Source organism: Anomaloglossus baeobatrachus, chromosome 6 (genome assembly GCF_048569485.1).
Source record: "Anomaloglossus baeobatrachus isolate aAnoBae1 chromosome 6, aAnoBae1.hap1, whole genome shotgun sequence".
Lineage (NCBI taxonomy): Eukaryota > Metazoa > Chordata > Amphibia > Anura > Aromobatidae > Anomaloglossus > Anomaloglossus baeobatrachus.
In genome coordinates, this window is record NC_134358.1 from 297352778 (window position 1) to 297365991 (window position 13214).

The 13214-nt window shown below is 38.1% G+C and overlaps 1 protein-coding gene across 1 annotated transcript in view; it reads left to right on the forward strand.

Annotated features, from left to right (window-relative positions):
* GABBR2 (gamma-aminobutyric acid type B receptor subunit 2) overlaps window positions 1-13214 on the forward strand; it is a 1152522-nt gene that overhangs the window by 385329 nt on the left and 753979 nt on the right. The window contains exon 3 of the mRNA XM_075314883.1: window positions 3681-3851. Within this exon, the coding sequence (XP_075170998.1) occupies window positions 3681-3851 (171 nt within the window). The remainder of the gene's footprint in view (window positions 1-3680; window positions 3852-13214) is intronic.

Below are 13214 nucleotides of genomic sequence, written 5' to 3' on the forward strand. Positions count from 1 at the left end.
TTCAACTATACCTTATAACATTAGAACATTGCTTGAATTTTAAAATCACGTTTAACCTTTGTAACTCCCTGAGATGTGATTTGTATTACAAACCTAAAGTAATATATCGCTTATTTCAGCAAGCAAGCAGTGGCATTATTGTGTGTATATTGGCAAGGGTGCAATTGAATTTCTCATTCCAAAGTGTTTTGGAAAACAGGAATAGCTATTTAGAGTCAACAGACCAACTTGGATTACTTAATAGGAAATATGCTAATGTTCTTTTCGAACTTTGTAGATCATTCTTAATAGAATGCCACTATTGTAAAACAAACCCGAAAAGTAACCTAGGTAGCAAGTCATCCTAAATCACTAGTAATATTTGATGAACCAACCACAGCATTACCTTTTATATTAACAATGAAGGTTTAGCGTTTCCTTTAATTATTTAGTTTTTACATGTTCAAGGCTTTACTTTTATAGTTTTGTTGTTGTATCTTAGATATCAGAATTATAAAACAAAATAAAGATGCAATACTAGTGTCCTGATTCATCATTTGCATTTTTTTTTTAAATAACTTTAATTGTGTCTTGTAGTTTTAGTTACTGTTTTTGGCACCAAATTCTTCTAAATGGTAAATGTGATTCATGAAAAGTCGCATGTTTTACAACATGGTGCAAAAATACTGCCATACTTAAAAATGAAACTGGGGGAGATTGGAGTGCAGTTGGGCTACATATTTAGACTTTTCAAAAGTCGCTAATGTTGATTTTGGCAAAAACAAATGGAACTAAATTTAAACTCTACCCACAAAGTGGGATAGAAGAAAACTCATGAGAACACATATAAAATATACTTCAAAAAAGGTGAAAAGAAAACAGTGAATTGGATGTAAAGGAAACAAAAAGGGTAAAAGACACAAAACAATGCAAAAAATAAGAGCAAAGGCAATGATGAATTGAGGCCTAGGAGTCCAATAACAAATTTGAAACATTAACAAAATAATTTCACAAAAATTAATTTATACCCTCTTCTTTCTGTACTTTATCAGTGCTAAACTATGCAATATACTGTAGCTACATATCTACATACAGTGTGTGTTTATATATACAATGCTTGGCATGAATGAATGCACCTCCTTTGAAAAGTAACATCTTAATATCTCATTGAATATAATAACAATTTCCAGAATTTTGACAAGAATAAGTGTGATAGAATATTTTTGTCATGCATGATATTAAATTAAAGGCAACCTGTCACCAGGTTTTTCCCATAAAACTGTGGCCACCACCAGTAAGTCCTTATATACAGGATTCTAGGATGCTGCACACAAGTCCCCAAGCTTTTGACTTTTAGGATTGCTACATCCAGTAGGTGGCAGTAGAGTTCGTCTACTTCATCACTGAAGAGACAATTTGCTTATTTCCCAGAGGAGCATTGTGACGTCTCTTCACCACTGACAGGCTGGAATGGTGCGTCAGTCTGTGCAAGGAGAATAGCCTCCTCTTTAGCCCCCATCTTAACCTCTCATACAGCCAGATCACATCTCATACTAACGAGAGACAGCCATCCCGAAACACCATGTCTGCAAATTGAGGTTCTGATCTGGCATAAATCTTAAGTCATACGACAAGGCTTGTAAAAGGGTCACTTTTGACTTTTAGGATTGCTACCTCCAGTATGTGGCACTAGTTCATCTACTTCCTCACTGAAGAGACAATTTGCATATTTCCCAGTGGAGCTTTGCGACTTAAAGTTTCCTCACCATTGACATGCTGGAATAGTGCGTCAGTCTTCGCAAGGAGAATAGATTCCCCTCTAGATCTCTTAGATCACTGTCATGCTGAAAAATTGCATGACTACCAAGTGCATGGAGTGATAGTAGCATCTTTTTTGTAAGCATTCTGCATTTTTCTTTATACTCCTCGACAAAAAGTTTTGAAGCCATCAGTTCCAAAAACATTTATCTTGGTCTCTTCCCTCCTGAGTTTAAAATCCCAGTATTCTTCATATTTTTCTGCATGGGTCCTACCAAATTTTATTCAGGCATTTTTCATCCATGAGCTTTATGCAAGCCACTACTTTGCAATGTGTGTCATGTTGTGTTACAGGAAACACTCAACACGGTTTACCTTTCGACCTCTTTAGCTAACTGCAGTGAACTTAAATGTAATTTTTCTTCAACCCTTGTTAGCCGAAGCTGTTCCTGCTTAGGTGATAACTTTCATGGTTGGCCTGGACATTTCTGTGACATGGTGGTAGTTCCTTCTTTATTCAATTTTTGCATCACTTTTGCTACAGTATTTTGACTCATCAGTAAAGCTTTGCTGATCTTCTTGTAACCTTCACCTTTTTTGTTTAAAGAAATTATTTGATTTCACAGGTCTTGTGACATTTTTCGTTCATGTGGTACCATTGCCAATAGAATGAAATGAGAAGGAGTTTTCTTCATTCAGTAATACCTGTTTATAAATAACTGTCTGCTGGACTCCTGTTTAATGAATATAAACCTCTGGTTGAATTATTGCTAATTGGAATTTTGAAATCTAAACTTTAGGTTTGCTCAAAGAATTTTATTGGGTTGTCCTCATTTTTGCAACATTATTGAGGTGCCCTCATTCTTGCAACATGTTTATGAATTAATTTGTTGATAAATTTACTTTTTGGTTGTGCAAAAAAAACCAAACAGATTTTTGTTTACAATGGCCCACATTTGTTGAAGTATTTTGTAGAAGGGTATCCCAATCCCATGAAAAATATTCATTCTGAAAGGAAACTAAAGGATTACTGGTAAATCTTTTGGGGTGTACTCATTTATGCTGAGCATAAGTAGTATTCATACATTATTATATACAGTATGTTTTCATACAGTTAAAATACTTTTGTTTCATATTAGCCACAGTTCAGAGAAAGGTTGTGTCAGTGAATTATAGTGCTCTTTTGGTACTAAAAAGTCATAAAAATTTGTTAAAAAATGTATAGCATTTTTGTACTTAAACTGGTAGCGCCTCTAAGAAAAATTTGGGTACTAAAAATGTAAGTGAATAAATAAAAAGAAAAGTGACTTATATAAATAACAAATGAAAAATTGTACCCTATATTTTTTTTTTATAACTTTAAGGAGCTTTCCAGCCTTGGGAACAAGTCTGCAGTCATTCCCTGAAACTGCAAGCTTGTGAATCCTCACAACAAGTGCACTGTGCGCTATTTGAATTAGGCGGATCATGGAGCAGGTGGTCATGTCACCACAAATATTTGCATACTTTCAGCCACATTCCAACTAAATGTGTCCGGCCTTGCTCAGTTCACTTGTATTGACTGAGGTCGCGAATGTGTAGAGTTGGCACATGACCACATGTATGTAAATTGCATACTTGTGGTCAAATGCCCACCTCGCCCGGCACTGGTACCTGAATATCCTGACAGCACACATTGTGTGTGCTTTGAGGATTCACAAGTCGTTTGTCAAATAGAGTGACTGCACACTTTTACCCTGAACCGGACACTTAAAATTACATTACAAGTTTCTGCCAGTCTTCTACACAGAGAAGTTTTTTACTCTCTAAATAATGCAACAGTACAATTTGTGGCAGGCATCAATGACATAATTCTCTTCCCTTCATGTTCCCAATGCGAGGAAGTGGTGGTATACATATATAATGTACTTAACTAACTGTATTTTTTTTTCCTTTTCTTTCAGTTGTCTTTTGCTGCAACAACTCCAGTTCTAGCAGATAAAAAAAAATATCCCTACTTTTTCCGGACTGTTCCATCAGATAATGCAGTCAATCCAGCCATAGTAAAATTCCTCAAACACTTCAAATGGCAAAGAGTGGGAACATTAACTCAAGACATACAACGATTTTCAGAGGTAAGTTAAAGCATTGTGTGGCTTTACAACCATAAACATATTATGTATTGTAAAAGCAATTCCATAATGTATAATTTACTCTTGGTAGCAATGTCTTGATGGAGTATGTAATGATGACCAGTTTAACCATAGATTAACTGTCTGAGCAGTAAAGTGCTCCTACAAATAGTTTTACAATGTTGGAACTATAAGGCATGTGATGAGTTGACAATGTGTGTAATGTAGATCTTAGATTTGTTGACAATCCACTGAGTGTATCACTTCACTATTCCTTCTTTAGTGCTAATGGACACGATCAACTCATGTTGACTTTAACCACAGCTTCTAAAACATTTATCTGCGTAATCTTAGTGAAGTAAATGTGGTTTCTCTTGTACCTTAAGAGGCTTGGTGAACAACCTTGTTACATTGACTTTATAACCGCAGTGCTCTAATTTCTATATTTCTGTTATTTTTTTTCAAACTCATATAATAGTTCATGTTTGTAATATATTTTTAAATTGAAAATACCACAAAAACTAATTGTAATCATCTATGTAACAATTTTTAGAGTTAAAATTGACCTAATGTCGAAAGATTTAATCTATTGCTAAAAAAGTGGGACAGAAAATAACATTTTATTTAACCCCATAATGCAAAATCATATATGTGATTAGGGGGATGGATACCGGCTATGTTAGATAGATGAGCTTTAGCTGCTGCTGTTAACTGTTTAAATGCTACTGTCAAGCTCTAACACTGGCATTTAAATGGAGCATGCACCACTGTTCTTGCTTACCGGCACTCCTTGGTGACTTATGTAGTGATTGCAGGGTGCCCGTGGATTGCTATTGACACTGGGGGCCTTCTGAAGGCACCATTAACACCTCCTTGGAACTACTGTGAAATTCAGCTATATGCTGAGTTTTAAATAGGACAGATATTTACACTGTATACTGCAACACTCTATTATTGCAGTATTTAGTACATGTGATCGGAAAACAGGTTACAGCTCTTTGAAGGGACTAGAAAATACAGTAAATAATTAAATAAATAAGTATTGTAGAAAATTGTAAAAATATAAAAGTTCAAATAAGCTCACTTTTCCCCCACATTGAAAATAATAATAAACATAAACATTTGGTATCACTGCATTCGTAAAAGTTTGATCTACCAAAATATCAAATTACTTAACCAGATCAGTAAATGTCATACCCAGAAAAAAAAGATAAGTGCACCAGAAATGTGGCTTTTTTTGGTAACTAGCCTTCTAAAATAAATGTAATAAAAACAGAATAGAACATTCTTCATAACCAATATAGTATAAAAAACTGACAACTTGTCATGCAAAAAAAACAAGCCCTCGTTCAGCTTAATGGATCTAGAAACAAAATGTTACAGATTTTGAAATATGACAGCACAAACCAAAATATTTTTTTTTTCTTTTTAGAAATGTCAGAATATTTTTTCTGTACTTAAAAAAAAACTTTATAATTTTGGTATTACCGCAATCATACTCACCTGGAGAATACCTTTTAACACAGAATGCATGCTATGACAACAAAATACAAAACTATAGCAGAATTGCAGTTTTTCCCCCATTTTTCAGTACCTTGAATGGTAAATTATGGTATAATTTCATTTAAAACTTCAACTTGTCCAGTAAAAAAAACAAGCCATCATACAGGTATTTGGATGTAAAAATAAAGAAGTCATGGCCCTTGAAAGAAGGGGAGGAAATAAAAAGGTCAAAAGCAAAAACTGACTGTGGAGGGAAGTAATATATTATGTGATGCCTTATACAGGGGAGAAAGAATTACTGAATAATTCAATGAATGGGAAAAAAACAAATCACTGTTATGCATCCATTTAGTCTCAAAAATAAAATTTTTAATTGATACTAATTTAATGTATACTAATCAACATTATAGACTACTTTCATAACTAGCACTATATCAAAAGATATTATGTTTTCGAATTTTCAGTTTAACAAATATATAACATTGCCGCCAAGAAAAGTTAATATTGGATTCCAGAAACTTAACAGAATATAGAAATGGGAATACTGAAATGTCTATAGATAGATGAATGATAGACAGATTATTATTATTATTATTATTATTATTATTATTATTAGTGAATAATAATAATTACTATTATTATTATTATTCACTTAAATAGTTCCATTTATTCCTTAGTGCTTTACATACCTCAGGAACACTGTCACCATTGGGACTCACAATCTAAATTCCCTATCATTATGTCTTTGGGGTGTGGGAGGAAACCGGAGGACCCGGAGGAAACCCAGCAAACACGTGGAGAACATACAAACTCCTTGCAGATGAGCGATAGATAGATAGATAGATAGATAGATAGATAGATAGATAGATAGATAGATAGATAGATAGATAGATAGATAGATAGATAGATAGATAGATAGATAGATAGGGTCCTGGGTTCAATCCCCACCAAGTAGTTTGTATGTCCTCCCCTTATTTGCATGGGTTTCCTCCCACATTTTAAAAGACATACTGATAGGGAATTTAGATTGTGAGCCCCAATAAGGACAGTGATGATAATATCTGTAAAATGTTGCTGAATATTATGGCTCTATATAAGCAAAGCATAATAAATAGGTAGATATTTGCTTCAGTAAAAAAATATTTAAAAAATTTTTTGGGAGTCTCTGTCACTTTTATCAAGCAAATCATGCTTTGGGTATTTATTCTAAAATTTTTATCCATAGGTAGCACAATAAATCAAAGATATCTGTAAAAAACAAAGAAATCATGTAAAAAAAAGGCATAAACATTTCCAACTGCATTTAAGTGCTTTTTTTTAACTCCTTTCAGATGAGTGAATATTTTGACTTGTATTTGAATGACTTGTATTTTTTTAAATCAAAACATTTTTATTGAATTTTTCAAAAATATCAATCTAGACAAAATTTCACAATCCCACCCCCTTCCCACTCCTCAACACAACGCATGAAAATATATCATATAGAGTGGTCTGTCATGGTACAATAACAAGAAGAAGGCTGTCAGTACATTGTCAATAGCCTTTCACACATTGATAAACTTCTTAAAACTGGCTAAGGGTACTTTCACACATCCGGATTTTTGCTCTGCGGCACAATACGGCGTTCTGCAGAAAAACCGCAACCGGCTTTTGTAACGCCGATTGCGGTTTTTTTGCATTGACTTACATTAGTGCCGCATTGTGCCGTAGGGGCTTGCGTTCGGTCCGGTTTTTGCCGCATGCGGCAGATTTAGCCGATGCGGCGGCCGGATCGAACGTACCCTGCAACGTTTTTTGCTCCGGCAAAAAACACCGCATCGCGCCGCATCCGGCCGCTGCGGCGCATTTTTCAATGCATCCCTATGGAGGCCGGATGCGGCGCGATGCGGAAAAAACCGCATCCGGTCGCCGCATGCGGTATTTTCCACTGCGCATGCTCAGTAGCATGCCGCAACCGGAAAAAACCGGACTGGCCGCATGTAAAAACTGATGCAAAGGATGCGGTGTTTTCACCGCATCCGTTGCATAGTTTTCACAGCCGGATTGAGCCGCAGGGCTCAAACCGGATGTGTGAAAGTAGCCTAAGATGTGAAAATTTATCATAGAGGAATCAGCAGATAGAATTTATACTCTTAGATTCTCGAAAACAGGTATTTTTGTAAACTAAAAGTAACCCAAACGATATCTCTGCAGCTCCCTTGACGATTTACAGCATATGTGACATTGCAGTTTTGCCATGATCTTCTGTAGTTAGATGCTAAACATACCCCAATATAACAACAAAGGGCTAGGGGGTTAAAATAACTTTATCGATCTTCTTTATGGTTTCTAGAACTCCTTTCAAAAATGATTCCAAATTAGAACAGGAGCACATCATGTGTAAAAGATTAGCTGGATGTATCGTACATAACAGCTCTGGCCACAGCCCAATGTGATATAGAAACTGAAGAGTTTTATATACTTGATGTATTACATATAAATGAGATATTGGACTCACTCAAGCAGAGCCATGGACCTCTATGCAGGATGTCGTGCCAATGACATCTTCAATTTTACCTATGCCTCCCTCCCATTTGCTGTTAAAATGTATTGGATATTTTGCTAGGGCCAAGTCTAGGAAGGCACTATACACTACTGAAATTAACCCACTGGAGCTATTTTGCCTGCCATTCTTTATATTATCAAGTTTTTAGGCACTGAAACACTGCAGTCTCTTATTTTGAAACGCATTCAACAATTAAAGGTATTTATCAAATTCACAGTGAGGGATTCCAAACTCACATTATAATTGTGAAAATTTCTTGAGTAAGTGGAAATTAAGTAAAATGTGGAATACTCTATGAATACTTCTCAAACTCTAACTTTGAAACCCTTTTAACCAAAATAAATGAATAAGCAATGGTGTCTCCCATAATAAAGTATATTGATTGCATAATCTCATCAAGACCCTGCAACTCCCTCACCTTCCACCATAGTCAATGTATTAGTAGCAAAGTTATCAATTTACCTAGAGAAACTTTGAACTTATGTAATTCCAGTGCCTTGTAGTCTTGTTGATATAAAGTAATGCTTTAAAGAAAACGCTGTGCCCCTCCTCCCCAAGGCTCATCCCACCCATGAAAATGTTTAAGCTGAGCAGCCATATAATAATCCCGAAGATTCAGAACTGCCAATCTCTTTTCGTTTTTGTCCCTTTGCTTTGTTTCCAGACTAAGATATGGAACTTGTTTATGTCAGATCATGAGATGGGGCATCCTAATCATTTTGGCTAAATTGACATGTCCTACCCCAGATAATAGTATTAAAGTGCCAACGTTTATTTAAACTTTGTTACTGTTGGAGTAAGGTTTAGTCTTCCATAGTCATCCACCTGCACCGTTATTGCTATACCCAAGTATTTGAATTGAGAGGTCACCTGAAATTCAGACTTTGCATAACTAGATACATTATCTCAGCATCATCAGTATATAGTGCTACTTTTTCCTCCATTCTCTCTCTGTGGAAACCATTTATGCCTGTATGGCTTCTAGAAACTGCAGTGAGAGGTTCAATACTCAATGCAAACAGCAGTTCAGACAGGGGGCATCCCTACCTTGTGCCCCTGATCAATCCAAAGGCTGAAGTAAGTGATCCATTTACCCTAATCCTAGCCCTTGGATTCTCATACAACATTTTAATCCATGAACTAAATCTGGTTCCCACAACAAATTCATCCAGCACTGCCCATAGAAATTCCCATTCAACTTTGTCAAATGTTTCAGTGTCATCCAGTAGGCATATCACCCTATTGCCCTCATTATCTGCAGGTAATTTGAGTTTAAGATGCATGCAATGAATATTAACAGCTGTAGATCTGGATGGCATAAAAGCCAATTGATCACTATGTACCCCAGTGGATATAACTTTGTTAAGTCTAATTGCCAGAACATTTGCAATGAGCTTAATATCCATGGGTAATAACAATATAGGCAGGCCTATAGGAGTCAAGGAGCAATGGGTCCTTTTCTTGTTTAGATATAACAACAGCCACCGCCTCTTGCATTAAACAAGGCAAAGTTCCACACTTACTTGGTTCCTGGACAGTGCACAATAATTAAGGCAATAGAATGTCCTCAAATTTCATATATATATATATATATATATATACTGTATATATATATATATATATATCATATATATATATATTTGTGGGAAGACCAGCTGAGGCCAGAGATTTGTTATTAGCCATGGATTTCACAGGTAACTGGAATTCTTGAAGTTGAAGAGGGCCATCTCAATAATCTCTATCAGCCTATGACAAACTAGGAAGATTAATCACATTCAAATATGATTTTATCTGATCCCTAGTAGACGTCAGTTTGGTCCTGTAAAAATTTTGATAAAATTCTAGGAACATACTAAGTACCTGGTTAGGATGATTAATGATAGTGCCCTTCTCATCTATAAAAGTATAGCCACTGGATAATTAATTACATAAATCAGTTTCAGACAGCAAAGTTACGATACAGCATATCACTGCTGAAAAAAATTATTAAAATTTAACCCTAGGGAGACATTTTTCAGACCTTCTGTATTGAGGTCTTGCTAATTAATGGACCCTAAAAACTCCATTGAAGAGAATAAGTTGGTGAGATAAATCCAATTATTTATGTGCGGTGTTATTTGGGCCACTGTCAAGAGGGGCCAAATTATTTTAATTCAATTTATGTTGTTTGTGATTCTGACCACGATTTTAGTGATTGAAGTAAAAGTTAAATTTTAATAATTTTTTTCAGCAGTGATATGCTGTATCGTAACTTTGCTGCCCTTCTCATCTCATAAAACCCCCACAAAAGTGGACCTCGATTGTTCCTTTACAATCAAAGCTAGTAACTGCGAAGCTTTTTCACTCTCTAATTTCCTCAAAACATACTTTTCTGGGTGACCTTTTCTTTAAAATGGGAATTATATGCCTCTAGCGCCTCTTTCCATGCTAAAAGATCTCTTGCTTCACCAGTGAGGACAAATTTCTATTTTGTGGATCTCTTGGAGAATTTTCCCAAACTGGCTTGCCTTAATTTTAGATCTACTAATTGCCCATATCAAAACTACCCTTAGGCACGCCTTTATGGCATCCCATGAAATATTTTAAAGCAAGAAGGCCTGCGGAGACACCATCACATGTTTCTCAACGCTGGCAGGAAACTAGCCAGGTCTTTCACCGGGAAGGAACAACCACGGGAAGGGCAGTCTCCAGTCAAGGAGACCACCTATGCCAAACATGGTATCCATCCACAGACAGCCGTTTCGGGGTATTTGCCCCTCATCAGTGTGGAGTAGGAATCTGGCTAGTGGGAGCATTGCCTAGTAAAAGACTATGTGAGCAAGGATGGTTGACCTTAGGGAGATCAACATCCACCACTGCGGAGACACCATCACGTGTTTCTCAACGCAGTGATTCTAGAGCAATGCCCCCTGGGAAACATTCAAAGCAAGAAGGCCTGCGGAGACACCATCACATGTTTCTCAACGCTGGCAGGAAACTAGCCAGGTCTTTCACCGGGAAGGAACAACCACGGGAAGGGCAGTCTCCAGTCAAGGAGACCACCTATGCCAAACATGGTATCCATCCACAGACAGCCGTTTCGGGGTATTTGCCCCTCATCAGTGTGGAGTAGGAATCTGGCTAGTGGGAGCATTGCCTAGTAAAAGACTATGTGAGCAAGGATGGTTGACCTTAGGGAGATCAACATCCACCACTGCGGAGACACCATCACGTGTTTCTCAACGCAGTGATTCTAGAGCAATGCCCCCTGGGAAACATTCAAAGCAAGAAGGCCTGCGGAGACACCATCACATGTTTCTCAACGCTGGCAGGAAACTAGCCAGGTCTTTCACCGGGAAGGAACAACCACGGGAAGGGCAGTCTCCAGTCAAGGAGACCACCTATGCCAAACATGGTATCCATCCACAGACAGCCGTTTCGGGGTATTTGCCCCTCATCAGTGTGGAGTAGGAATCTGGCTAGTGGGAGCATTGCCTAGTAAATCCTTGCTCACATAGTCTTTTACTATGTGAGCAAGGATGGTTGACCTTAGGGAGATCAACATCCACCACTGCGGAGACACCATCACGTGTTTCTCAACGCAGTGATTCTAGAGCAATGCCCCCTGGGAAATATTCAAAGCAAGAAGGCCTGCGGAGACACCATCACATGTTTCTCAACGCTGGCAGGAAACTAGCCAGGTCTTTCACCGGGAAGGAACAACCACGGGAAGGGCAGTCTCCAGTCAAGGAGACCACCTATGCCAAACATGGTATCCATCCACAGATAGCCGTTTCGGGGTATTTGCCCCTCATCAGTGTGGAGTAGGAATCTGGTTAGTGGGAGCATTGCCTAGTAAAAGACTATGTGAGCAAGGATGGTTGACCTTAGGGAGATCAACATCCACCACTGCGGAGACACCATCACGTGTTTCTCAACGCAGTGATTCTAGAGCAATGCCCCCTGGGAAACATTCAAAGCAAGAAGGCCTGCGGAGACACCATCACATGTTTCTCAACGCTGGCAGGAAACTAGCCAGGTCTTTCACCGGGAAGGAACAACCACGGGAAGGGCAGTCTCCAGTCAAGGAGACCACCTATGCCAAACATGGTATCCATCCACAGACAGCCGTTTCGGGGTATTTGCCCCTCATCAGTGTGGAGTAGGAATCTGGCTAGTGGGAGCATTGCCTAGTAAAAGACTATGTGAGCAAGGATGGTTGACCTTAGGGAGATCAACATCCACCACTGCGGAGACACCATCACGTGTTTCTCAACGCAGTGATTCTAGAGCAATGCCCCCTGGGAAACATTCAAAGCAAGAAGGCCTGCGGAGACACCATCACATGTTTCTCAACGCTGGCAGGAAACTAGCCAGGTCTTTCACTGGGAAGGAACAACCACGGGAAGGGCAGTCTCCAGTCAAGGAGACCACCTATGCCAAACATGGTATCCATCCACAGACAGCCGTTTCGGGGTATTTGCCCCTCATCAGTGTGGAGTAGGAATCTGGCTAGTGGGAGCATTGCCTAGTAAATCCTTGCTCACATAGTCTTTTACTAGGCATAGGTGGTCTCCTTGACTGGAGACTGCCCTTCCCGTGGTTGTTCCTTCCCGGTGAAAGACCTGGCTAGTTTCCTGCCAGCGTTGAGAAACATGTGATGGTGTCTCCGCAGGCCTTCTTGCTTTGAATGTTTCCCAGGGGGCATTGCTCTAGAATCACTGCGTTGAGAAACACGTGATGGTGTCTCCGCAGTGGTGGATGTTGATCTCCCTAAGGTCAACCATCCTTGCTCACATGAAATATTTTAAGAGAGCAGGTTGCGATTTTCTTTAAAGTAATATTAAAGAGTGGACTTGACCAATTTATCATTTATGATTTAGAACCAAAAGATGTTGACCGACCATAATGTAAATGATGATGTAAGCTTAGGTGAGACCTATAAGCACATTAGCAATGGAGAATAATCTAATGGGGACCTAGACAGATATTTAATCTTTTACACTCCAGTAGATGCAATACATGTTACTTACCCAAGGCCAAGTCAGTACGTGAAAGGGATTCATGAAATTTTGAATAACAGGAGAACTGCCTTACTCTTGGGTTTCTAATGTGCCACAGATCTGATAATGATAATTCTGAAAACAACATGCCAAATGTAGATATAGGGGTAGACTTTGTGGCTTGGTCTCATCTGAACCTATATGGGTGAATAATATTGTAACAATTTTCCATAATTAACAATTCCTGGGCTTTTTTGGATAAGTAGCATTAGTGACTTCATTACTGTTACGGTGGGGACAATTGGAGTGAAACTAATAATAATCCAATCGTCACCC